Source organism: Chelonoidis abingdonii, chromosome 1, assembly GCF_003597395.2.
Source record: "Chelonoidis abingdonii isolate Lonesome George chromosome 1, CheloAbing_2.0, whole genome shotgun sequence".
Classification (NCBI taxonomy): domain Eukaryota; kingdom Metazoa; phylum Chordata; order Testudines; family Testudinidae; genus Chelonoidis; species Chelonoidis abingdonii.
This window is the reverse complement of record NC_133769.1, coordinates 262,022,169-262,049,818: the sequence shown is the minus strand read 5'-3', so window position 1 is coordinate 262,049,818 and position 27,650 is coordinate 262,022,169. Positions and strand designations below refer to the sequence as shown.

Genomic DNA, 27,650 nt, shown 5'->3' with positions numbered 1-27,650 from the left:
TCAGCCCCCTACACAACTGTCCCGGTAGCATCAGACCTCTTGCATGTAACCATACTACTTTCCAGTTGGCCACGTACCTCCTTAGCACCGTGCCCTGGCTGCCCGTACCCTCTCGGCATCACACACACGCCTTTGCCTGTGAGAAGCATTTGTTCCCTCTGTACCTTACCGGCAGCAGCAGCACAATCACAACCTCAACTTCCCCTCCAGCCCCACGCTTGTTTCTGCTCTTGCAGCAGCCCCACCTCCTGCTCTTAAACGTGAGTAAGGAGAGGAGGTGCAGAGATAATAAATATGCACATGATCGTTAGTACTGCTGTTGTTGGGGGGGAGGGTCAGAGTGTAGAGGGGAGGGGTGCGCATGCGCGCTGCGTGGCGGGGCTGAATGTTTCCCAAGTGTTTGAAACTGGTATTTGGGTTTTCCACGTTGGATCAAGTGCGGCGTATAGCGAGAAGGGAGGCTGCATTAATATAACCGGGGACGGGAGCAGCGGCGGCGAGAAGAGCGTGGAAGGAGAGAGGATAGGAGCGGCACACGGGCGCCCAGAGGAGCTGATGCTTCTGTCAGACACTTTGCACAACAGATTTTGTTTCCAGATTGTTTCGGAGGATCTGGTTTGAGCCCCCCTTTCTCCCCCTTCGCACACACAAATCCCTCTGATTGTTCCTACCACCTCCTTCGTGAGTTACCCACAACGACAGCCATTCAATCAGCTGCTGCTGGCGGTGGGGACTAGCGGAGGGTGCGTGTGTGTGTGTCTCTCTCTCTCGGCGTTCACAAGAGAGGAGTCAGATGTAGCTTCTCTCGGTTTTGGGGCGCTCCAGAGAGAGGTGGGCAGGGAGCGAGCCGGGCAGATTGGGGCTGTCGTTTTTGGAGCGAGCAGCCCTCGCTCTCGCACAGAGGGGAGGAAGACTGTCTTACCGGATGAAAATGTTGAGTCCTGCAAACGGAGAGCAGCTTCACCTCGTGAACTATGTGGAGGATTATCTGGACTCCATCGAGTCTCTGCCCTTCGATCTGCAGAGAAATGTCTCCCTGATGAGGGAAATTGACGCCAAATATCAAGGCAAGTGCTTTCTTGTGTGTGTGGTGCTGGGTTAGATTTGTCTTTTCTTTCCTTGGTAGCTGAGTCCTGGCACCCCTTGCCCGCCCCCCTCCGCACCCTGCAGGGATGGTAGTTTTATTTTTGGGAAGAGGGAGAAAGCAGGAAAAGAGAGCCTAAAAGAGGAGAGAGGGGCTGATCTGCAGCGTTAGCTCTTGTCATGGGGCGGAACAAAAGGTCTCCGGCTTCTCTTATTAAGCAAAGAGTCTGCTTTTCAGTGTAAAATACTGGACAAGAAGACGGAGGGCAGAGAAGCAGGGTGTGGGGGGCTATTTCTGGGTGTGTAGTTGTGGGGGGAGGTTTTGTAGGTATCGGGGAAAGTGCTAGGTGGACAGAGGGAGAGATTACAGCACAACAACATTTAGGAATGTACAGTATTCATTATGGCTGTAGTAAGGGAGAGAGGCTGCTAGGCAAGAAGGGGGAGGAGGTTTAGATGCGAGTAGGGGGCAGGGTTTGCTTTCTTTAGTCTCTCTTTAATGGGGGTGCGTTTCACCCTGTAAAACAGCTCCCCTGTGTATGTAGGGGGAGGGGAGTTATGTAAAATAAACGCTGGATGGGTTATGGATGAGCTGAATGCTAAGTGCCCCCTCCCCGCGGCATGCTGGCTGCACTCACTCCGGGGCATGCCGTCTCCTTGACCCACGGCCGGCGGGGAGGGGAAGGAGAAGGGGGGTTAGCTTGCGTGGGCTTTGGAGCAGCTTTGTCACTTGCTGTGTGTGTGTAAGGGGGAGGGTCTGTTGGACGCTGCCGGCAAAGGTGGCACTGGGTGCTGGAGGGTACCCCTCTGCTCGAATATGCGCCTCCCTCCTACTGTACGGGGCGGCGGGGGGGCTGGTCTCTGCGGCACTTGCCGCTGATCTGCGGGCACCCCTCCCCCCGCGGGCAAGAGATGGGTGGAAAGCGCCCCATCGACGGCACCGGCAGCAGGGGCTACAGGGCCGGGTCGGGGCAGCGCTGTCGGGTGCGGGGCCGGGGGGGGAGGGGGAGTAGGACGGCGCGCCTCCCTGCACGACCGCCCCTGTGTAAATAGCAGCAGCATCCGTGCTATGCCGGAGTTAAGTCACCCCGCTCGCTGCGTCATTTATAGCCCTCCGTCATTAGCATATCGTGTTCGCCCCGCCTCTCCCTCGCGCTATTGGCTGGGCTCTGCCCCGCGGCTCAGCCTCTGCCGCTCACTGCCTGGGCGCGCTGTTCCGCCTCTAGCTCCGCCTCCTCGCGGCGTTTCCGAAGCCACTTTTTTGTTGGGTTGATTTGAATATCTTGAGGTTCCTCCCGCCTTCCTGTTTCTGATTGGCGCCATGGGCTGCGCGAGGTGGGCGCAACTTTGGTCTTCGGGTTGTGATTGACACGATTTTAGGTGGAGGACCTGTTCTGTCTCCTCCTCCTCGTTCTGATTGGAACCTCTGGTTGGTGGGCGGGCTCTTTGGGTCTTCCCATTCTGGTTGGTCCGTTGCGCCGGAGGCCTGAGCTCTCTGCTTTCTGTTTCCGGTTGGGACGCGGCACCGGAAGGGACGAGTTCCTCCCTCTTCTCATCCTGATTGGCGTGCTGGACGAATAAAGGTGGGTTAGCCCTGTACTCTTTGATTCTGATTGGTGGAGGGCAGCTGCTGCTTCGCCTCCTTCCCTCTCTTCCGAAAAAACTGGAGAAACTCAGTTGGGCCCATTTCCTGTTCTAAGAACAATAGCCTGACGTCACATCCTGGTTCTCCCTTCTGCGTTGGCAACTGGCCGGTTGCTAAGGAGGGGCGGAGTCTGCTGAAGGAGGCTGCGAGAGACCCTTCTCGGTTGGCTGAGCGTCCGCCGGTGCCCCTCCCCTGTCTGTCATGGCTGCGTGTCGAGCGCCCCTCCTGCCGCGTTTGTCCGTCTGACTGGCAGGAGGCGCCCGAGCGGGGGCGGGGCGCTGAAGCGGCGCGGGGGTTGCGGGACTCTCGCCGACCAGCCCGGGACGCGGCCCTACGGGGCCGAGCTCGCGCTGAGGAGGGGTTCGGCTCCTTGCTGCGGGGGTCGAGTTCCGCTGTCTTCACCTGGGCCTGGGCTCCTGCTGCGGGCCTCGGGCTTGGCTCCAGCTTGACGGAGCGGGGCCGCCCTCTGTTGTCCCGACGCCCCCAAACCTTCAGCCCCTCTGCCTCACCTCTCCAGCCTGGACGGGGAAGAGAAGCCAGCCTGGCCCCTGCCTGGACAGCCCCACTCCAGGCGTGCAACAGACAACCCCAACCTGGTTCCTAGCCCAGAAACAGGCTCCTTGCAAATCTGCACCCCATGCCCGTGTCCAGGGAGCTCTCTGTCATCTCAATAGCGGGATGTCACTTACACCCGCCCCTGTGCTGGGATAGCTTGGCTGGCAAGTCCAGAACACAACCTATGAATTTCTTCTACTCTATAACCTTCAAAATGCCCCCACTCTACCCTTCATGTATTTTTAAAAAAAGCAAAGTAACCAGCTATCAGCCTTCCTTCAAACAACAATCTCTTCAGATGTTGATAGGGAGAGGGGGATCCTAGAAATATATATTACAATTGGACTTATAGTTTACAGCAAGATTTTGGCAGTTCTTTTAGATGTGGGATTGTTCTTTAAGTAAAAATTGAATTTTGCATAACATTTTGCTTATTTATGGTGTGATAGTGTACCAGAAGTGTCGAAATACACACTTCATTGAATAGTAATCCTCATAAACCACACCAATAGTGGTTTCTCCTGACATACCTTTAAAAAATAATAAAGAGCAGAGCATTGTAATAAGGTGCCAGTACTGAGATTTCATTACTTGTACAAAAATATAAAACTTACTAATGTATGGCAAAGTATCACAAAACGGAGTTATAGTTGAGTAAAGGAACAAAGTACATGTAGTGCAGTATCCTTATGACCACTATTCATTTACTAAGTTTCTAAATTAATAATTAGTAACTGCTCTCCTAATTATTGAGTTGGTGAGGTTCTACCATATACAATATACATTTTCCCCAAACTACCTCTAACAAAGCTGTTTAAAAAAACCCAACAACAATACCTGTGTTTCCATCTGTTTGTGAAGTCACCTTTTTAAAGGTGGAATTTTGAAAAGTGCTTATCATTGGCCACACTCTGCTCCCATTCAAGTCAATGGGAGTTTCAGTATGCCATTTAGACCTACTCTGGGCATGGTTAGTTGAGAAAGTTTGTTTATTGATGGAGCTGTACCAATATTAGCAATGGTGGGAAATGATTATGCTAGCCTCAGCCTGAGAGCATGCACACCAGGCCACTGGCAATATAAAAGGATAGGCAGATATATCACAGGGAATAGCAACTATCTGTTTCCACCAGAATAATCAAGTGTCCCCTGGCATCCTGCGAAGGGGGTATTCAGCCACGAAAGCTCATGCTCCAGTACGTCTGTTAGTCTATAAGGTGCCACAGGACTCTTTGCTGCTTTTACAAGTGTCCTCTGTTACTTGGCCTCTAGATCTTTGTTAGAAGAGAAGGGTGGAAGCCCCTACTCAAAGCCACTTAAGTGACTGTTGAAATAGAGCCTCTTTTTCATTTATATTCTCTGAAAAAAATTAAAATGACACAAGTAAAGATTTATACCCTTGCAGGCATCAAACCAGCAGTCTGCTGTGCTTAATGCAGACAGAAATAATCTTTGCAGCACAGAAGCTGGCTGTTATTTCAGACCAACGCTGAATATTCCAAATTAGTTACCTTTATGGGGGCCCGAGCTTGTTGCCATCAATCAGTGGTAACAGTGAGGTAAATATTTCAAACTCTGAAAATAAATCTGTGACTCTTATTCAACTATGGGTCACAGGGGAGCTGGGCAAATATTAGAAAAAGGTGGACAGATTTATCCCTATAGCTATGCATTAAGCCTGTGATCTTATTGGCTTAGGCGCCAGCCGAAGGACCACTGTGGCGGTAGAGCACCCGCCAAAATGCCGCCGAATTTAGGTAGCATTTCAGTGGGGACACCTCTCAATGACGTCGCTTGCCGTCGACAAGCGACGTCATCGAGAGGCGTCGCTGCCGAAATTCGTGAGCAACACCTCTCGATGACATCACTTGTCAGTGACAAGCGTCGTCATCGAGAGGCGCCCCCGCCAAAATGCTGCTGCGGCATTTCGACGGGTGTTGTCCTGGGGGCCAGGACGTGGGCGCATTGGGGACCTGTGGCTTAGAGACTTTCAGTGCAGAGGAGTGGATAATGTTGCTAATGTCGCAAAGAGTGAGTTTTTGTGTGTGTTGTGAGAAACTGTTTAACTCAGCTAGTGCAGTACTTAAGATTGGCTGTAGGGTGTTGCTTATGTTTTCATTCTTAAGGCTGGTGGTGGGCTTTCTGATGCTACACAGCAAGAAAACCCATAGTTATATATGTTTGTGTCCTCTGCAGCCCATGGCGTTACAAGGTGCACAGAATTCCCAGCGTGTGATTTTTTGCATTTGTAACTTTCCCAACAGGCTTTAAACATACAGGTGACAGAGTAAAACCAGGGACTCACAGATAGTCAAATACCTATGCAACTATCTTGGGAGACATTGAAACAGGTAGGCTCTTGCATAGGGCCTATGCAGTCTTTACCTGTGAGGGGATTAGTGTTAGCCATTCTGGAGAGGACAGGCAAGTCAGGCTGCTGAGTCCACTTGTCTAAGGAACATTACAAATTAGAGCCTGCCACAACTTTCAGCTGAAATAGCTGCTAAGAAACTTCTTTTCTTATCTAGTATCACACTTAAGTACCGCAGTCTCCCAACTCCATCCATCAGAACACCCACTTGTTGCTGATCAACCCTTTTTATTTGTATCAGAGGGGTAGCCGTGTTAGTCTGGATCTGTAACAGCAGCAAAGAGTCCTGTGGCACCTTATAGACTAACAAATATATTGGAGCATGAGTTTTCGTGGGTGAATACCCACTTCGTCAGATGCACTTCGTCCTTTTTATCTGGGCACAGTTGTAAATAGCAACAAACTGTATCACTCAGTATCTTGTGTTGTGCTGAGCAACTTTGATTAGTATCTCCCAGGAAGTGCTCAGCAGCATCAAGGTTATTATCACTAAATGAGATATGCCTTCCGAATATGTTAAATAGTAGAGCAATACTAGCAATGTGATAATGGTATATTTTTCATGTTCATATATGATATTTAAATGAAGCTTTGGTAATAGGTGTGGAGAAATAAAATAAACTATTTTGTCATTAAAAAAATTAGTAACCTATGGAGAAACATTCTTTGGATATCCACAAAGCAAAGTATTTTTCCTAGAAAGATTATCTGTATGTCAAATTCAAGTGGGCTAATCTACTAATGACAGTGGCTAAGTGTCACAAAATTGGAATATAGACTTCTGAATTTCAGTTATTAGAAATAATGATGATAAATGTTTAATCCCCCAACATACTTAATCTCTAAGAGTTTGTCTTGATTAGCATAAAAGGTTTTTTATTAAGAAGGTTAGCTAACACTTTCAGACCAATTCTCCCTGCTGTAGTACAACTAGCTGTATCTAAACTAGAGTCTTAGAATGTGTTAGTTAACATGGTATCAAAGAACAAACACCTTTTTATCCTAATCAGGACAAAGCCTAAATAGCAGCAGCTTTGTTGGTATTAATTGTGTAACAAGAGCCATTGGCATGTTTTCTTGTCCAAAAGAAAATCTTATTAGGGAGATAAATGTCCACATTTGTAAAATTCTAAGTCAGAGCTTTGCTATTTCATTTAAATATAGGTGGGATTGTAACATTTATTAGGTTAACTGAGTTACTTTTCTGCCAAGTGTTTCATTCTTCTAAAACCTTCATTCTTGGTTAGTAAGCTAAACTGTTCTTCTCAGAAGCCTTCGTGTTCATTTCAAGATGAATGGAAAGAGAAACACCATGATGCAGTTTAAAAAAAGAGAGAAAAAAGAATCCTAATTCTAGATAATATACGATGAGGAATGATGGTGAAAGGGAAAGTAATCTAACATGTCTCACTGATATTGAATGGAGTTTGATGAAACAAGCATAAATAAAACACAGCTGTCTGTTTTTCAGTTATGAACTCTCGAATCACACATTTGACTCTTAAAACTTCTCTCTCACCAAAACTCTCTCATAGTCTGCTGAAAAAATCCTTACAGTAAGTAGTACAATAGTGCTACTTCAAGACTATCTGCATTTGGTTTATAAATGCATATATTCACTTTTACTATTTTAAATCAGAAATCATAACTGCTTCAACTGTTGCCAAATATAGTTGAATGTCCTAAATTCTTACTTTCTCTGGTTAAATACATACTGACAATAGATGCATGTATTTACTCAGATTGCAACAATTACAGAATATATTGGTGCAGAAGGGACGTGGCCACGCGCAGGCATGGACCTAAGCCTCCTACACATCTTAAAAGGAAATAAAATACCTGAAATATACCTATAGTTTGTATATTACAATCCTGATTTAGCAACCTTTAGGCTCTGGCTCTCACCTGCCAAAGACTTGAAGGAATAGAATGGTAGCTTAAAACCTTGACTACACTACAGTTTTGTCAGCAAAAGTCAGGTTTCATTGACAATACAGTGGAGGTGTACACACTGCAATGCTCCTTCTGCTAACAAAACTCTCTTGCTTTGCTACCAACATAAAACCACCTCAACAAGAGGCATAGAGCTTTTTGTGGCAAAGTTACATTGGCAAAGTGTCAGTGTGGACACTGGCTTGGTTATGTTGCTGTAAGTGGTATCCAGGAGATGTCCCACAATATCCATCCTGACCGCTCTGGTCAGCAGTTTGTACTCTGATGCCTTGCCTCCAGGCATCTGCCCCTTCCCCTTTAAAGGCCTGGAAATTTTTGAAATTCCACTTCCTGTTTGCTCAGTGTGGACAGCTCACATCATATCTTTCCAGCTGACCATGGCAGCTCCATGCAACAAACGCTGTCCCGCTTGGAGCACATCTGAGTTGTTAGATCTGCTGGCATTATGGGGTGAGGAGGCTGTGCAGTGCCAGCTCTGCTCCAGCTCTTGGAACTTTCATACTTAGGCCTGATCTATGCTGTAGTGGGGAGAATAGCATAGCTGAAGTCGACGTACCTTAGGTCGACTTACCTTGCATCCTCACGGCACAGAGTCAACTACCCCCATTCCCCTGTTGACTCCGCATCCACCTCTCGCTGCAGTGGAGTACAGGAGTCAATGGCAGAGCGATCGGGGATCAATTTATTGCATCTACACTAGACGCGATAAATCAATCCCTGATAGATCGATCACTACCTGCTGATCCGGCGGGAAGTGTAGACATACCCTTACAGTCAGATTTCTTCTGGAGTGTTGAATAAGGGCTACAAATGGAACATGCATCAGTGCTGTGCGAAAGTAAAGCTGAGGCAGCTGTACCAGAAGGCAAGAGAGTCAAACCGTCACTCTGGTGCTGTGCTGAAGACCTGCTGCTTCTGTAAGGAGCTGGACACCATCCTCGGCAGCAACCCCACTTCCAATGCCAAGAGCCCCAAGGATACTTTGATGGGGCTGCGGACAGCGGACTCAGCCCCCAGGACAAAGTTGTGTATGAGGAGGTCGAGTTGAAGGATGATGTGGAGCATGTGTTAGGGTCATCCAGTGGTGTGGTGAGTCAGGAACTCTTTTCCACTCCGGAGGGGTCTAGCCAGTCCCAGCAGTCCATCTCTGGTGCGCATGATGTGGCAGAGGAGCGCTCTGGTAAGTGATCTTTTTGAGTTAATGCTGCTCAGTTATATGAAGTAGAGCGGTCCTTTGCCTTATATATATTGTAGAAGTGAGTGAAAGGATCGAAATGTACAAGAGTAGCTGTGTTGACATGTGCTTTACATTACCCTGTGCAGCAAAGCAGTGTGGTGGAACGGCATGTTAATGCACACTGAGATTTCCAGAGAGATATCTAGGAAACTTTTGTGGAGGTACTCGCCAATCCTCTGCTGAAGGTTCCTTGGCAGAGCTACTTTGTTCCTTCCTTCCCCCATTGGCAATCACTTGTGCAGGGACCAAAGCAGCATAGGGGCCCAGTCTGAAGCTGCAAGCATGCAAGAGATGCACCCTTGCATCCTTGCTTACCTTCAGGAGTAAGATAGTGTCTTCAGTGACCGCTGCCTGTGGAAAATGGTGGCAGAATTTACAATATAGTCCCTAGTCCCCTTAAAAAAACACTGAGACCCTTTGCTCCATCTTGAACGCACCCCCACACACACCATCCCCCTGGCCTACCTCACCATATTTAGGGTGTTCGCTGAGCTGTGTGCTTGCCAAGAGACAGTGAGAAACTGATTCATATTTTTTAAAAGGTGCATTTTACTATAATGAGTTGATGTGGTGCGTGCACTAAAATTCATGCTTCTGTTTATTGTTTCTTGTGCTTCTTCAGATGTGGCCTTCAGTGGAACGCCCTACACACTGGCAGAGCACTTCTGCCAGATAAGGAAGCAAGGAGGACATGTTCCGAGAGGTGTTCCAATCCTCAGAGGCCAAAAAACAAGAACGCAGATTGCAGAGAGAGATTTTAAAAGAAAATTATACAATAGGCTGACAGAAAGGAGAGCCAGGAGCCAATTTTAATGGGCCAAGAGAAGATGGTAAAAGTGATGGAGGAGAAACAGATGATGAAGTTTCATCTAATCATGCTGCAGGCAGAATTCATGCATGGTCATCCACCCTGCAGCTGATACAGACTGTTTTTCATGCCCTCCCTAAACTCCTCCCACACATTCCTTGCAACTTCCCGGCCCATCTTGGTACTCTGGTCACTCCACCTCTTTGGATAGCTTCCAAAATGATAGCTGGACTTGCACACAGCTATGAGAGCGTGCACTGCCCTTCATTGTTATTTCCTTTCCCACCAACCCTTTTGTATGTGTTATTAATCGGTCTTTAATAAAAACAAACTTTTTGAATGATAACCAATCTTTATTTGTCTTCAAAACATGGTAGTTGATGCTGGAATTAATACACAGTGGCAATTTCATCATTTGCTGACTACACATCTCGGTCAAGAATCATCAACATTTTCATACAATGTGGCAAGTTAACGAAGCATGGCAGAGTGCTGTATAGAATGAAACATTACTGGAGCTCATTGTCAAATTGTTGCCTCAAAGCCTCCCTAATTCAAATTGCTTTTCCTCTCCCCCCAGTGCACCTCAGCCCTGGTATCTGACTGCTCAAAATCAGCCACCGGGTGATCCATCTCCACACACCACCTTGCAGGAAACGTCTCATCTTTAGCCTCACAAATATTATGTAAAAGCAGCAGAATCCTGTGGCACCTTATAGACTAACAGACGTTTTGGAGCGTGAGCTTTCGTGGGTGAATACCCACTTCATGTCCTGCATCTGACAAAGTGGGTATTCACCCACGAAAGCTCACGCTCCAAAACGTCTGTTAGTCTATAAGGTGCCACAGGATTCTGCTGCTTTTACAGATCCAGACTAACACGGCTGCCCCTCTGATACAAATATTATGGAGCACCCAGCAGGCTGCTATGACCATGGGAATATTTTCCTCATTTAGGTCTAACTTGCCATAAAGGCAGCGCCAGCCTGCTTTTAATCTGCCAAATGTACATTCTACAGCCTGTTGGTTGAAGTGCTCCTTGCTACTGTCCAGGTTTCTCGTGTAAGGCTTCATGAGCCATGGCAGTAAGGGATAGGTCACGTTTCCCAGGATCACTATGGGCATTTCAATATCCCCCGTTGGAATCTTCTAGTCTGGAAAGAAGATCCCTGCTTGCAGCTTTCTGTACAGACCAGTGCTCCTGAAGATGCATGTGTCATGCACCTTTTCGGACCACCCCACGTTGATGTCAGTGAAATGCCCATGGTGATCCACAAGTGCCTGCAACACCATGGAGAAATACCCCTTTCTATTGATGTACTCAGTTGAAGGTGTTCTGGTGTCAAAATTGGGATATGCGTGCCATCTATTGCTCTGTCTCACTTAGGGAATCCAGTTGCTGCAGAGTCACCCACTGTTTCACACAGATTGCCAAGAGTAACAGTCCTTTGTAGCAGGATGCGATTAATTGCCTTGCACACTTATGTTAACATAGCTCCAATGGTCAACTTCCAGACTCCAAACTGATTCATGACCAACTGATAGCAGTCTGGAGTTGCCAGCTTCCACACAACGATTGCCATGCACATCTCCACTCAGAAGGCAGCTCTCATTTTGGTGTCTTTGTGCTGTACTGCTGGGGCAAGCTCCGCACATAGTTCCAGGAAGGTGGCTTTCTGCAGCCAAAAGTTTTGCAGCCACTGCTCGTCATCCCAGACCTGCATAACAATGCGATCCCACCACTCAGAACTTGTTTCCTCATCCCAAAAGTGATGGTTCACCATGTGCAGCCGTTCCATGAATGCCAAAAGCAATCTGGTGTTGTTTCTTTCCATGGCACACAACAGGTCAGGCGCCTCTGATTCCTGTTTAAATTGAGTGCTCACGATGTACTGTATGACCAGCCATGATGTGTTCATAACAGTGATTACAACAGTAGAGAGCAGTGCAGGATCCATCCTTTCAGACAGAGATTGCGAGTGCGCAGTAAACAGGGGCCATTGAAAAATGCCACAAAACACAGTAGAAAGCCCATAGAATGATGATACAGAAAAAACTCCATCATGAGATATTGATCCCTCACCCATGGTGCACTTCAATCCACTCTGCCTTCCCAGAACTCCTGGCTGCAGAAGATGGTGAGTAGCATAATGGGATAAATACCACAGTGCACTGCTCTCTCTGTCGATGCTAGATCACCAGCTGTGGGCGTGCTCCGCTGATAGAAGGAGTGTTGTGTTAACATGCACAAGTGATTTATTTATACCAATTTTTCATTGTCGGCATAACTTGCATTAACTGTGTAGTGTAGACAAGACCTTAGAGACTCTTTTAACCCTCATCCCGGCGGTATTGAATAGAGCTCATTGTAGCTCAGGCCCCACCTCACAGCATTCAGAATTCTTGTGCATCAGCAGTCAAGTATGATAGCCATTACTAAATAACTCAGCATCTGTTTTCTGCAGTGATTAACTCACTCGCTCTCCCTCTGCCTGTTTCAACCATTTCTGGTGACCAAAATGTAAATGGCAGTCCTGTCATCTTTGGTTTGGGGGAGGAGGGGAGTTTCTTTTATTCTTTAACAGAGTGTTAATGTGAATACGTGAAAGATGGTCTGAAAAACCACTATGATATTTCTTAGTTATGGCTTTAGAACAAAATTTTATAGTTGCCAATGATGGAAATACAAAATAATCTTCTTTTACTTCATTGATTTGTCTAAAGGGAAAAGTCTTGAAGATCTAGGCCACTAACCTGGCAATCTGTAACTTCCTTTCATTGTGACAAGCTGCTTCATAGACATCAAATACTGCTGTACCCACAAAACTTGCACAGGGTGTAACAGTCTAACATGAAATTATTTTTAATAATAGTTTCTACATTTCAGCTAGATGGTATTTGCATTCTGTTCCAGAGAGACCAACTAATCAGTTGTAGATGTGAGCCACTTGTTGTCAGATTTCAACTTCAGCGTGGCTGACTTTGATCAGCTTTGTACTTTACAAGAAAGTAGTGCTGCTTTTGGGAGGCAGTAGTATGGGGAGGTTTTGTTCAGCCATTCTGTACGTGCAGAATATTTATAGTTTCACTTTTTTTTCCCCTTTGCAGAGATCTTAAAGGAACTGGATGATTATTATGAAAAGTTCAAACGAGAGACTGATGCCGTGCAGAAGAGAAGACTGTTGCATTGCATACAGAGAGCACTAATCCGGAGTCAGGAACTGGGAGATGAAAAGATCCAAATTGTCAGTCAGATGGTGGAGCTTGTTGAGAATAGAACCAGGCAAGTGGACAGTCATGTGGAACTATTTGAGACCTGTCAAGAGACTAATGAGACCACTGGAAACAGTGGCAAAGCCAGCCAAGATAAGTCAAAGAATGAGACAATCACTCAGGCTGAAAAGCCCAACAATAAGAGGTCTAGGAGGCAAAGAAATAATGAAAATCGAGAAAACGCTTCTAATAATCATGATCATGATGACATCACCTCAGGAACGCCAAAGGAGAAGAAAGCAAAAACATCCAAGAAAAAGAAGAGGTCTAAGGCTAAAGCAGAGAGGGAGGCTTCCCCTGCGGATCTTCCTATTGATCCCAATGAGCCAACATACTGTTTGTGTAACCAAGTCTCCTATGGAGAAATGATAGGATGTGATAATGATGAGTGCCCAATTGAGTGGTTTCATTTTTCATGTGTGGGACTCAATCATAAACCAAAGGGCAAATGGTACTGCCCTAAATGTAGAGGAGAAAATGAGAAAACTATGGACAAGGCACTGGAGAAATCTAAAAAAGAAAGGGCCTACAACAGGTAGTTTGTAGACTCTTGATTGCAAAGAAGAATAAAAAACCAACCAACCAGTGTATTTATTGTCAGTGTCACCTTTGTTGAGGTGCAAGGATTGTAAAATGTATATTTTTAAAGGAGGTTAGAAACAAAACCTTTCCTGTTATAGGGACGGCAATAAGAGCAATTTTGTTTTTTCCATTTGATACAGCTGTAAAAAGAAAGCGGTCTGGCGACCAACATTAATAAACATGTACTAGGCGTTTAAATTTAGTGTTCGGATGGAGCTAAAGACAATATGATATTTCTTTTTTGTGCTGGTAGCACTATACCCATTAACATTTAGATAGATAACAAATATTTCTTAAATGTAATTTCATTTTTCTTTATAAAGGAATGTTATTTACCTTTGCAGCAAACTGTCAAATATTTAGCCATCTGGTTGTATTTGAATAAAACAACAGTACGTTATAAATTTAATTTCTTTCACTGATGACCAGTGCAAGATCAAACAAGAAGGTAAAATATGACTTCTGCTACAGTGTGTGTCAGTATAACAGTTCAATAACAAATGTTTAGATAGCGTTAGAAGATTATTTTTTAAAAAAGTAAATGGTTAAATTTTACATGACAAATATTTTATATACTGGCCGAGTACCACAAGGGCCATTTTAAAATGATTGAGTACATTTTATATTTAACCAGGAAGTGGTTTAGTAATGAAACTTAACATAAATCAAGCTTTATACTGTCACAGATAATAGTGTAGCAATCTTTAATTTGTATAAGGTGTATAAATGTAAATTTTTAAGTGGAGTTGCACTTACTGTATTATAATTGGAAATGCAGCCAAATGCCATTGTGTATCCAATGTGCATTTCCTTCTGTATGTATGAAAATTGTACAGCTGTGATATTAAGAAATAAATGAAAAAAACTAGTTTGCTCCTCTGGTGATTACATTTTAATATTCATTCATACCATTTAAAAATTAATGGCTAACTTCTGTAGCACCATCAAGCTGCTGCCGCCTGGAAGCCTAAAGTAGAATCTGTTGTATGGTAGTCAAATTATGCTTCCAATAATGAATCTTCAGAGAGTGTACGATTAGCAAGAGAATAAGAGTCTCAAAATAGCATTTAACCTTCCATCCAACTCTATACTGTAGTGCTTACTGTTACTTTGGCCATATATAATAATAAAATAATAATAAATCAGTGGAATGGAACTGGCCATATTTACTGGTTTTCATGTGGGTATAAACTAGTTCACATTTGTTATCAATAGGAAGTGCTTGTTGAATTACAATATTTTAAAAGAATTATTGCAGCTATCCAGTTTAAGCATTTATAACCCTCCTGGTCTCCTCAAATAAAACTGCTTTAGCTATAATAAAAATGTTAACTTTAGACACCCAGATCCCATTTCACTTTTTTTTTTTTTTTTTTTTAATAGCAACATAGGGTCAAACTGTTCCCTTCACCTCAGAGTGGAGAGGATGAAATCCTGGCAGAGTCAACCAGGACACAGATGAGGGAGAAGCATCATTCTGTTTTCTGTCTGCTGTCGTGCATGCATATGTGTGTGTGTCTGTGTGTGTGTTGGGGGGGCGGGTGTTTAAGAATAAATGGGTTGAGGCTGGTAACAGGAGAAAGATTGGAGAAGGGCACTGGGAGAGGAATGCAGAGAGGTGATGGGCAGCAGGAGGAAGATTTGGAGCACAATGCTAGAACTGATCCATTCATATTACCAAATCCAGTGACTCTCATAAGATTCTTATAGATTTATGTCTCCTATGAACACCATATTCCTCTTCCTAAAATTCCTAAACTGCAGCTGTTCTGCCTCTCACAAATAATGAAATCATGAACTGGTGGGCTGGTCCATCTGCAAGAAGTGGAGTGGAAGATATGGAGTCAGCAGAAGAGGAATAAGTGCAAGGGCTACAGTGACCTCTGTGGATGTAGAGGGAAGTCACAAAATGCATTGTGTCACATATTGCATGTGTTATATCAACCCTGTTGGGATTCCCCACCTAAATTATAGTGACTGAGTTAGTTTTAAATTAGATGAGTTACCCATTCATGCTCTGTCCCCTGTGCTCCACCACGGGTAAGGATCCAGGGCCAGCAAGGGACCTATGGCAGCAAGTCTCTGCTGAATCTTACTTTGCCTTCTCTCTACCCTACTCCTCTTCACCCCCATTTTGTTTCTCTTCTCCCTCCCACACAATCCCCTGCTCTCCTTCCTATTCCTCACTCCAGCTGCTGTCCCCTCTGCTAATCCCAACCCTCGTGGAATTGTCCAGCTTCAACATTCTGTCCACTCTCCAGTTAACCCTTGTCTAGCCTAGGAAAACCAATGTTTTCAAAAAATTGTGCTCACTAAAATAATTTGAAATGCCAGTTGGGATACAGTATAAACACAGTTCAACATCTCTGAATCCAGGCTAGCTGGCCAGGGTTGACCCTAGGTTCCCCCATTAAACTGTGTCCAACATAGGTCCCTAGTAATGTTTCAAATGCAGATAGCTGGGGTAAAGTAATGGCAGTGTGGAGATGCACGATAGAAAAAGTCCTACTTAAGAGGGATCCATTGGTTTGCTGATAGGTCCATCTTGTCATTGTTCTTAAATAAGTACACTTCCAGCTCTTGCTCTCCCGTATCTTAGCCATGGGTCGAAGGCAGCTACTTATTTGCTATGTGGTTTTAAAAATTATATTATCAGCGTACTCATTTCTCCACGACCTTCCTGCTCTTCTCAACTCCACATACAGGTTGCAGTTTTCTTTTGCTGCTTACTGTTGACATCTCTTGGACCTAAACCACAGTTTTTCATAGGGTCTAATTTCAAGCAGCCAGCCTGTTCACTTCATTTAGTGTGAACTGACTGCTGCTATTAAGCTCTTCATTGTTGGAAGTATGGCCTTCTCATGCCACGCTGGCCCACAGTCCTACAGCCTCATACTGGGGAAACTACTCAAGCATTGCATCTTGTTTTAAAATAGTATCTTTACCCATGTACTTTTTTCTTCTTGCCAGTTTGGTCAATTTAATGGTTCAGAAAATGTACTAGCCCTGTACCTTATTTCCTCTATTTCTGTGCAGAATAGATTTGGAGGAGGCAGCAGATATACAAGCTTCCCAATGCCACCATCATAACTGAATGCTGATTTGGAGAGGCCATCTCTAGAAATGAGAGAACATTTGAGTCTCCATGCCCATTCCTTGCTTGATTTCACTCCTGAGACTGCCAACAAATGGCACAGTTGAGACAGACCAATTTCTTAGTAGAGAGATTATCTATGGTTACTAAAATGTCCTACAGGTGACTGAACAGCCATCAGATGTAACAACTATCATTCAGTAGCTTACTACCAGAAAATGTCTGAGTGGGCGGTTTGGTTTTCGTCAGAAATGTTCAAGGAGCTGTAGTCACTGCTGGGCTGGATTTGAATGACAGACCTAGAGATAAAAGGATCCCCAGAGCTAGTGATACATTCCCCTGATTGGTAGACAGTGCCATTTCAATGGTAACACTGCAGCAATTTTTTCACATTGCTGGACAAGTCCATGGAGCGGAGGCACTGCAGTAGGACACTTAGCAGGTGCAGTTGGTATGGAAAATACCGGTTAGCAGGTAGCGATGAAGTATTTTGTGTTGCATGTAAGGTGTAACAGACACAGAACCAGCATGATACTGAAGCAAAAAGAGCTAAACACCAATTTGAACCATTACATCACCTAAAAACATCTCAGTTAATCAGAATTACCATCTCCCTAAAGCAGCCACCCAACCTTGCATATCATTAGGCTTAAATAAGTTTCCTGCCAATTAAGTGGATTTCCTGATTAACTGTCCAGTTAAATGGAATGTACCAAATAAATACAACTGAACTGGATTGGTCTCTTAGTCTTTTTTTGGTAGAATCTTTTTAGTTGAAGAGGAAAAAAAGTCAGAAACAAGGGTAGAAGTCAGAAAGTATGCTTAGAGATCTGCTTCTTTGCATTTAATGTGTTAACTCTTTATTGTTGTGTTAAACTTATTCTTGTAAGAGTAATAAAGAGTTATGTTGTTTTAATTAAAATTAACCAAGTTAGTCAATATATGTGCTTTCCAACCCTAAAATATGTTTGATCATCTTTGAAGTGCCATCCCCTCAGTGGACCATGTTGGTATGAACTTAACTAAGACACAGCTAGGTTTTGCACAGATAGGAGCTCTGGATTGGTGGAGGGGAGAAAGAATCAAATTTCACACATATATCACATTTCACCTTTGCTGCAAAGTCTGCACTGGCTTTGGAGCTGTTAGTTTTGTTCTATAAAGCCCTTTATAGTTTGGGACCTGTGTAGATGTTCAGCTATATAGTGATAGGGGCCATAAAGAACATGGATAATTGATAAGTTATCTTGGACAAGTATGGGTCAGATCCTCAATTTGTGCAAATCGTTGTAGCTCAGTTGAAAGCATCCCTTCCTAGCAGATAATGACCTGGCTTCAGCTATACATACCATCATTATCTCCAGGATGAACTACAGCAGTGCAATATACCTGGGTATGAAGACTTCAGAGCTTACAAAACTCCAACTAGTACAAAATGCTATGGCATTTTTCCTCACCAACATGAGCTATGGTGAGTACATCACATCTGCCCTTCACTTTCTGCATTGGCTTCCCGTAACCATTATCAAACCATGTCATGTCTTGGGCCCAGATCCTCATAGGTATGTAGGAATGTCACATCCATTGAAATCAATAGGAGTTAGGCACCTAAACCTTTTTGGAACTGAGCCTTTGGCCTTATCTTCAGCTTGCTCAGTAGTGCTCAGTCACCTGGGCCCAGGATATCCGAAAGATTGGCTGAAGCTCTAGGCCAAGGGTAGGCAACCTATGGCACAAGTGCCGAAGGCGGCACGCGAGCTGATTTTCAGTGGCACTCCCACTGCCCGGGTCCTAGCCACCGGTCCAGGGGGCTCTGCATTTCAATTTAATTTTAAATGAAGCTTCTTAAATATTTTAAAAAGCCTTATTTATTTTACATACAACAATAGTTTAGTTACATATTATAGACTTATAGAAAGATCTTCTAAAAACGTTAAAATGTATTACTGGCACACGAAACCTTAAATTAGAGTGAATAAATGAAGACTTGGCACACGACTTCTGAAAGGTTGCCGACCCTTGCTCTAGACTGAAGACTGTGTTCAACAGCTCTGCTCCTCTGGTACTCTCTACAATAAAGATATATCTTGTCTGTGCAGGAGCCAGAACTTTCCCAGGGGCTAGACCACGACTGTGGCACAAACACCTACAGAAGCTAAGGCCCATTGCAAATGTCCCTGCTTTTTGCTCCAAGTACAACATGCACTTTTTCAACCTGGCCTTCTCCAGTGAGTTTACATAGCAACATGCACATAAGAACCCACCAAGGCAGGCTCACTATATACTGCAAGACAAATAAATATCTACCTTTGTCTAATATGGCTGCTATTAGAGCTATCATTTCTTTATGTGGCTGAATGTTCTTTTTCCAGCTTGGCTTGTTTAACATCTGACTAGAAAAAAAATGATTAAAAAAAAACAACCTCAAAATTAATCACAGGGATGGCAAACATTAATAGAATTGTGAGCATTAAAAAAGTTATTTCTCAACAGGATTTTAATTCATTAGCTTTTAAATTACAAAAGATTTCCCCCACTTGGCCAAGATTTTAAAAAATATCTGGTCCTGTTGAGTGCCTCAGCTTTTGACCCTTTCCATATGACTGATTTTCAGAAAGTGCTGAGTCTTCACCCTCTGAAAAGGCAGGGCCTCTTTAAGGTGTTTCACATTGGATACAAAAACCATTACTCATTTTTTAAAATCTTAGCTACTTGTTTAGACACCTAAATAAGGGGATCTCAATGGGCATTAGGCACCTAAATACCTTTGTGAATCACACTCTGGGAATCTAACTTTAGCCACTCATTATTTTAAATACTTAATACTTATCTCACAGGGGGTATTGTGAGGATAAATACATTGAAGATTGTGAAGTGCTCAAATACTATGGTTGGGGAGGGGGGAGGGGCGTCACATAAGTACCTCAGAGAGAAGACAGGAGCTCCCAGATCCATAAAGGTATTGAGTCTCCTAACTTCCATTCAAACCAATGGTCGATGTGACTTTGGGCAAGTCAAATCCCTCCCTACCTGTAAAACAGTGATAATAGTGCCTATTTACCTAATGTACTTCACAGGTGGTCGTGAGATTTAATTAGTTAACAAGTCAAATTAATCTCTAGAGTAAATCTAATCTATTGCTTTCCATTAAATTATACCAGCAGTGAATTTGGCCCAGGACTTTGAAGGAGCAAAATATTCCTGTTACCTAGTTTATGCCAATATCTAAGTGAAGACAATATGTTAGGGAAAACTGATTGAATACCTTGCATTATGTTCTGCTTGTTCAGCAAGAAGTTGTTTACATATTTATTTTTGGATGGGAAAGATAAATAATTGTTAAAAACATTGCAGTCTAACACAGAGAATAGGGCCTTGCCTAACCCTTTAATAGTTCACATTTATCCTAAATAAACCTCCTATTCTCCCCTACAAAACTCACTGTTTTGATTCATATCACTGCTGGCCTTGGAGTTATTTTGCTAAAATGTCAGTCTTTCTAAGTTAGAGACCTCCATTTCAAGGTTTATGATAAGACCAGGTATACCTTTATTTTAAATTCCATTCATTCTTTGAATTTACTTTTCTATTTCTGAAAGCTTTGAATCTTTGTTCAATTTCCCACAAAAAATTTCTCCATTTGGTCCTTTTGATAATCCTTTGTACCACTACCTTACTAATCATTAAGTTTTTGTTATTTATTGTGTTCTGCTTGCTTGTATGCCTTTTTTCTTTCTTTGATTGCTAATTTGAAGCGCTCCTTCCACCAGGAAACCAGATTTCCAAGTCAGGGGCAATATGATGCTTTGTAGATGGCCAGATCAGCTGCTGCTGCAATTCCTTGTATTACGTTGGTCTAGAATTCTCCTAGGTTGTCACTTGTACAGTTGCTACATAAATATTCATCGCATTTGATCTTGAAATGGCCCCAATCAGCTTTTCAAAAATTCACACCACGAACTCTTTGACATTTCTTCAGCCTTGGTTCTCAATAAGCATAAGGAAGTGATCATTCTTCTTCGAGTGCTTGCTCATATAGATTCCAATTAGGTGTGTGCGCACCGTGTGCACAGTTTGCTGGAAGGTTTTTCCCATAGCAGTGTCTGTCGGGTCCGCTCTGGAGCCCCCTAGAGTCACATCTTCATGTAGGGCCCCACCAACCCACCGCCTCTCCAGTTCCTTCTTATTGCCAGTGATGGTTGTCGGAGCCTTTCATCTTTCATGTTCAATGAGCGATCCTCTAGTGTAGCTTTCTGTAAAATAGTTAAAGATTATTTTTAAAAAATTATTTAGATATTTGGATTTAAGGTAGCAGGGGTATTTCCCTCTGTTTCCCCATCCCTCTCCTGTGTCTGGGGCATGCCTCAGACCCAGAGGTTTAAGTTGTGTGGGGTTTGCCAGAAGCCTATGTCCAAGGGCGACCCACACTCAGCATGTCTACAGTGCTTGGGGGGAGTCCCATCAAATGGAGAAGTGTAAGATCTGTAGGATTTTTCACCCCCACATGAAGAAAGAGGCGCAGCATTGATTAAAGTTACTGATAATGGAAGCACTTCTTCGCCCTCAGTCTGAGTTGAGCCTCATGGGCACAGCATCGGGCTTCTCAGCATCAGTGCGCAGTGCACTGGCTTCGGTCCAGGAGACGCCAAGGAAGGATTCTGGGGTCAGAGACCCTTGGCACCAGCATTTCCCAGCACTGAACACAGCGTGGGATCAATCTCGGCACTGCTCACAGTCTCCTGTCCCAAAGCAGCAGCACAGGAGGACTGCTAGAGGGTGCTCACCTTCCCGTGCAAGGGAACAGGAACCACCCAATGGAGGGCTACCAGTGCAAGGCCACACCTGCCTTCCAGCTCAAGAGCCAGCACCATCAACTCCAGGCCCATGGGAGGGACCGTTGAGTCCGGTGCCACCGGAGGAGACCCAGGTGGAAGATTTGGCCCTCCCTTCCACGCCCAAAACTTATGAGGTGGCATGGGACCTGATAACTCTGACAGATCCACACTTCCCCAACCATAATGGCACTGCACTGGTTCCAAGGCCCCAAACGACAGAGGCCACTGGTGCAGTGCAGGAGCAAGCTGTCTATGACTCAGCAATGGTCTCCATTGCCCCGGCACTGATCCCTGGCACCGCCATGGTCTCCATACATGGACTCAGAGTCTGAATTGGACACAGACTCATGTGTCCCAGAGAAGCCAGCACCGTAGCCATCAGCACTCCCAGACAGCAGGGAGGACTCAAACTTCCCCCACTACTGTGGCCTCCACAGTGGAAAGTACCAACTGAGATGCCAACTCAGTGGCCCTTCTGGACCTAGTGGGCTTACCACCAGTCCCAGGGGTCTGCCTCAGCATGCTCCTTTTCAGTCGCTTCTGAGAGAAGTGCGTCTAGGGCCAGGGAGTTGTCCTGAGCATCAGTCACTCCTACCGCCACAATCAGTACTGCACCTTGCACAGACACCAGAACTAGCATGGACAGCAAAGCCGTCACCAGCACCCAGCACTGTACCCAGCGGCACCATACCCAGTGGCATGGCTATGGTCAGTACCACAGAAGGTACTGCGGCCAGTGCTGCAGCCGGCACCGTGGACAGCACTGAGATGGACTACGATTTGGGGCTGGAACTGCAGCATTTTGAGGAGCTAGGTGGGCAGGAGGGCCCTCCCATATTTGGGCTTCTCATCATTGTCTCCAGAGGAAGCAGTGGCAGGAACATCCGCAGGGCCTCCCCTTCCTGGCAGCAGAGCCCACCTTGATCTTCTGAGCTGGGTCGCTCAGAACCTCAGGATACAAATGGAAGAGATCACCAAGGTGTCAGACCCAGTGATGGACATTTTATCCCCAGCAGGACCCACCAGGGTGGCCCTTCCCCTGATAAAGATAATTCAGGAGAACATAAAGACTCTCTGGCAAACACCATCCTCTCTGGCTCCTATAGCTAAAGGAGTCAAGAGAAAGTATTTTGTGCCCTCCATGGGCTATGAATATTTGTTCACCCACCCCCTCCAGAATTGGTGGTGATGGCAGCTGTTAATGAGAGGGAGAGGCAAGGGCAGCAAGGGCCTACCACTCAAGCTAAGGACATAAAGAAGCTGGGCCTCTTTGGGAGGAAGATATACTCCACTGGAGGGCTCCAGCTTCGGATTGCAAACCAGCAAGTCATGGGATGCAGTGTCCAAATTTTCAGACCTTGTCCCACTGGACTCTAAGCCAGAATTCTCGGCTCCCATGGTTGAGGGCAAGACAGTCACCAGGACATCACTGCAAGCAGCATTAGACTCAGTGGACTCTGCAACGTGAGCAATGTCCTCAGGCATCGCAATGCACCGTTCCTCTTGGCTGCAGGCCTCAGGTCTCTCCGGGGAGGTCCAACAGACAATTCAGGATCTCCCGTTAGAGGGGACCACATTATTATAGAGAAAATGGACTTGAGACTCATAGTTTGAAAGACTCACAAGCCACTCTGAGATCGCTGGAGCTGCACACTCCTGCCACCCAGCCTAGACAATTTAGGCCTCAACCCATGACACAACCATACCAGGAGAAGTCTAGGTAGGCCAGAACCATAGGCAACCTAGAAATCAGAACCGCTGTCACCAACCCCAACCCCTGAAGAACAGGGGATCTGGGTCATTCAGGCAACCACCAGGCCCTAGGCAGACTTTCTGAGGATGCGCCCAAGGGCATTATACCAACCTCCCAACTGGATTCTTCTTTCCCGTTTTTGTCACGTCTATCCCATTTCTACTGAGCATGGTCCCAAATCACCTCAGACCATTGGGTCCTCCGCATGGTAGAAATGAGATATTGTCTCCAATTTTTCTCGCCCCCCCTTCACCCGCCCTTCTCCATCCCTCTTCAGGGACACTTCTCACAAGCAACTTCTTGTCTAGGAGGTACAAGCCCCATCGACAGGGGCTGTGGAGGAGGTTCCACTGGAGCTCAGGGGAAAGGGGTTTTACTCTCAGTATTTCCTAATACTGAAAGCAAGAAGGGGCCTCAGACCCATCTTGGGCCTGCGCAATCTCAACAGGTTCATGAAGAAACTAAAGTTTTGTATGATCTCTTTAATCACTATCATCCCGTCCCTGGATCCAGGAGTTTGGCATGCCACCCTCAACTTGAAGGACGCAGGGGGTGCACCTTGGAGAGCACAGAACTCAGGGCCTCTGGAGGAACTCATGCTTCACATCAATGTGAGAAAGTTCAGGGCAGTCCGACTGGCATGTGAGGCCTTTTGGCTTCTCATGGAGGGCAAGTGCATATCGGCCCTGACAGACAATACAATAGCAATGTTTTATATCAACAAACTGGGGGAACATGCTCCTCTCTCCTCTGTCAGGAAGCCCTCAAGCTCTGGGAGTTCTGCATAGCACACTCCATACTTTTGGAAGTGTCCTGTCTTCCAGGATTGCAGAACAAATTAGCAGACCATCTCAGCAGGTCTTTTCACAATCACGAGTGGTCTATCCACCCAGATGTAATAAGCAATATCTTCCAGCAGGGGGGAGTTCCCCAGATCGATCTGTTCGCCACAAAGGCCAACAGGAAGTGCCTACAGTTCTGCTCCCTCCTGAACAACAGCCCAGATTCATTGGCAGACATGTTTGTGCTTGTCTGGAGCACTCACGGGGAAAAATTGATGGGTTCTCTGCACCCACCGGCAGCTCCCCACCCCAGCTTTCCTCTGCTCCACCTCCACCTCCTTCCCTGAGCACACCGTGGCGTCCTGCTTCTCCCGCTCCCTCCCAGCACTAGCACCACGAAACAGCTGTTTCATGCGGCAAAGTGCTGCGAGAGAGGGAGGCGGAGGAGGAACGTGGAGTGCTCGGGAAAGAGGTGGGGCCGGGGATTGGGGGAGGGGTCCAACAGAGGCAGAGAGGGGCGGAGTTGGGGCAGGCGGGCACGAGCAAGCTACTGGAGCTATCGATGGATTCTCTAATCACTCTACTGCTAGGTCCGGATCTCATCACTCATCACCATGGAAGGCTTCAGCACCCCAGTCTCGAGTCTCTCTCTACCTCATGGCCTGGAAGCTGTATGGTTGAACCTGATAAAGCTCACTTGCTCAGACCCCTAGAGGGAGGTTATTCTGGGTAGCAGAAAACCTTCAACCAGAGCTACTTACCTGGCCAAGTAGAAAAGATTTGCGATTTGGTGCTCACAGAGCCCTATCCCTCTGACACAATCTTCGGTCCCCTTTATCTTCAGCTACCTCCTAAAGCTGAAACAGCAGGTACCAGGGAAGTGGTGGAATCTCCTTCCTTAGAGGTTTAAGGTCAGGCTTGACAAAGTTGGGGATTGGTCCTGCTTTGAGCAGGAGGTTGGACTAGATAACCTCCTGAGGTCCCTTCCAACCTTGATATTCTATGATTCTATGAAGAAAAAAGGTTACTCACCTTCTTGTAACTGTTGTTCTTCTAGATGCGTTCCTCATGTCCATTGCTATGATTTTAATCCTGTCAGTGTTTCTCCTTGCCTGCGAGGTGCCATTAATAACTTCTGCAATGAATCCTATAAACTTCTCTTTACCTACAAGCAATACATCATTGCCCATTTCTCTCATATTCTTCTGCCTGACCAGCTTTATATTTTGCTGCCCTTGTACATCTTTTCTCTTACTTTTGTCAATTTCTGTCTCCTTCAGTGGGTTCCTTTTGACAGTCTCTACATATGATACTATTTGAATAATTTTTTTTTTATTTCTACTGCTCACTGTGCTATCACATATCCTTTATATGCTATACTGTGCTTTCCCCCCCAGTTGCTGCATTTAGGTTCTGTTCCTTCTACAGTGTTCCCTTGCAAATGGCTGCCATATTTCCAAACCCTTGACAATTATAGCACTTCATGCGTGTGTGTATGGCAAGGGAAAGGAGGAAGTATATGGTTTAACCCAGAAAGATCGCTACCCCATTTGGATCCTATCTGGAAGTAGCCCATGTTTATTAGTTATGCATGAAGCTGTAGATGGCTGGTTTTCTCCCTCTCTCCTACTCTCTTCTCTCCCTCTCCTACTAAGTAGCTGTTTAACAAACAATACTTTAACTTCCACAGGAAGAGTTTGGCCACCGCACCATGGACCTAGAGGCTTAAATTCAGCAACTATAGGATCAAAGCCAACATCTTTATTTGGAGTGCCTCAGTTTTCAGGTATCAAACACAAAGCAGGTTGAGTCTAATTTTCAGAAATGCCGAATCATTTTCTCATAAGGGGTAAGAATGTAATTATTTTTAAAAATCAGTTTAATCTAGGGCCACAACCATTAAAATGGCTTAATCATAATTGTATGGTTTTGCATGGTGTCACTAGAGGGCAGAGTTAAGATTGTTTTGGTGCCTTAATTGTACATTTCCATGCCTTGATGTATTTTGATTTCTTTTAAATTCAACCTTTAATTCTTTACTTTCTGCGTTTAGAATGCTTGGGTTTTTACATCCAAGTAATATTTTAATCAAAATTACTGTTTGTGCTCTCAGTTGTAACTCCTCTTACTGGTTATTTGTCTGGGAATATAGAAAAAGATGTCAAGTATTCACTGTGTTGTGCCCTTAGAATCAACACAATTAATACATAAAACCTCTACAAATTTTGGAATTTTGTGAAAATCAGATTAAAAGTACACCACTAAGGTAAACAGTGTAATATGGAACTGTTTCTAACACAGGGGATCATGCCTGATCCATAAATGATTAAAGCACTTTGCTTAAATTAGTACAAGGTAAATATAGCATCCCATCTCCTGGAAATATTATGTTCAGAGTCTGCTGAGCCTTTTGATTTAGCAGTGTCCTGACTGCAAAGTGGGCAGATTACCAGCCCAAGCAAAGGCAGAACCTGGACTCGAACCCAGACCCCTGGCCAGGCAGGACAGGTGGAAAGGACCACCAAATTTAGGTTTATGTGGTTGGGACGGGAAAACTAGGAACATCTGGATAACTGCAGCAAAGTAACACCCTTACTGTTTTGGCTTGAGCTGTTGCTGGATTACAGAAATGGGCTCAGAAAATGATAAAACATCAGTAAAACATTTGTATGAACCATCTGAAGAAAAACACAAAGCATTATGCCGTTTGCTATTAAAAGGTACAAATATACCACCCGCAAACCTCATCTTCAAAATCTCATTTTTTGGAAGGATTTCCTATTGCTGCAAAAGTAATTACACTGGAGACGGAAAAAAGATTGGGGCTTAATTCTTTGTTCTAGATTCAGGAATAAAAGCAAGGCAAAGATGGCTTTAAATCATCTTAACATTTTCCCTGTTCTCAAGCCAGCCAGATGCAGGCCTAACGCTTGACATAGGTCAGAGCAGCACAGAGCTCCTTTAATTTTCATTCTGCTGCCTGTGGCTCCAAGCAGCTGCTCCAGTAGTCAAGAATAGCCAGAGCACAGTAACACTCCAGACATGCCCCCTTACCTCCAGGGATACCTTCTACACTGAAGGCTGAGAGGAATGGCTTGGAGCTGCTACTTTGCACTTAGAACAGCTCTTTGCACTCTTGGAGCAGCATAAAGGGACCGCAGTGTAACAATATCTGGCCTCTTCTCTTGCAAAGGATAAAAGGTTGTCCTCAGTGAACAAATTACATCATATACAGTTTAAAAAGAGGGGAACTACAAGCAGAGACTGACTGTATATTGTGGACTTTCCATGTGGTGATACCAAAAATCTTGATAATCCAGATGGCAGAATTGTATGAAAGCCACACTAGAAGAATTACAGTGAACAGAAGCTATTTTTGGCAGCCAGGTTTGGACTGGGATATCAAACTGTATGTACAGTGCAAGGTGTGCCAACAGGCCTGTTCCTGCATCCTGTCATCCCTGGAAATGGGTCCAGAGAATTCACAGCAGCTTTGCAGAGAAGGACAAGCAGATGTTCCTTGTAACAATTACGCATGCTCAAGATAGCCAAAGGCAATAGCTTCGAATATTATGTCTGTTAGCAATACTGGTGAGGTTGCCAAGACATGGTGTCTACACAGGAGCATCTGTAAGTCATATTAGACATATGCAGTTCACTTCTGAAGAATTTTACCTAA

At 44.9% G+C, this 27,650-nt stretch overlaps 1 protein-coding gene across 4 annotated transcripts; it reads left to right on the top strand.

The window, feature by feature from the left end:
• The first annotated feature begins 319 nt into the window (after window positions 1-319).
• ING1 (inhibitor of growth family member 1) lies at window positions 320-14,854 on the top strand. Of its 4 annotated transcripts, XM_075061480.1 has the most exons (3): window positions 10,586-11,404; window positions 11,443-11,499; window positions 12,761-14,854. In XM_075061480.1, the coding sequence occupies exons 2-3, from the start codon at window positions 11,454-11,456 to the stop codon at window positions 13,462-13,464; spliced, it is 750 nt and encodes a 249-aa protein (XP_074917581.1). In that variant the 5' UTR covers window positions 10,586-11,404; window positions 11,443-11,453; the 3' UTR covers window positions 13,465-14,854. The 4 variants fall into 4 exon arrangements, with proteins under 4 accessions (XP_032620847.1, XP_074917581.1, XP_074917580.1 ...); XM_032764956.2 differs by lacking the exons at window positions 10,586-11,404; window positions 11,443-11,499 and adding an exon at window positions 320-1,067; XM_075061479.1 differs by having other exon boundaries at window positions 10,586-11,499.
• Window positions 14,855-27,650: the final 12,796 nt, after the last annotated feature.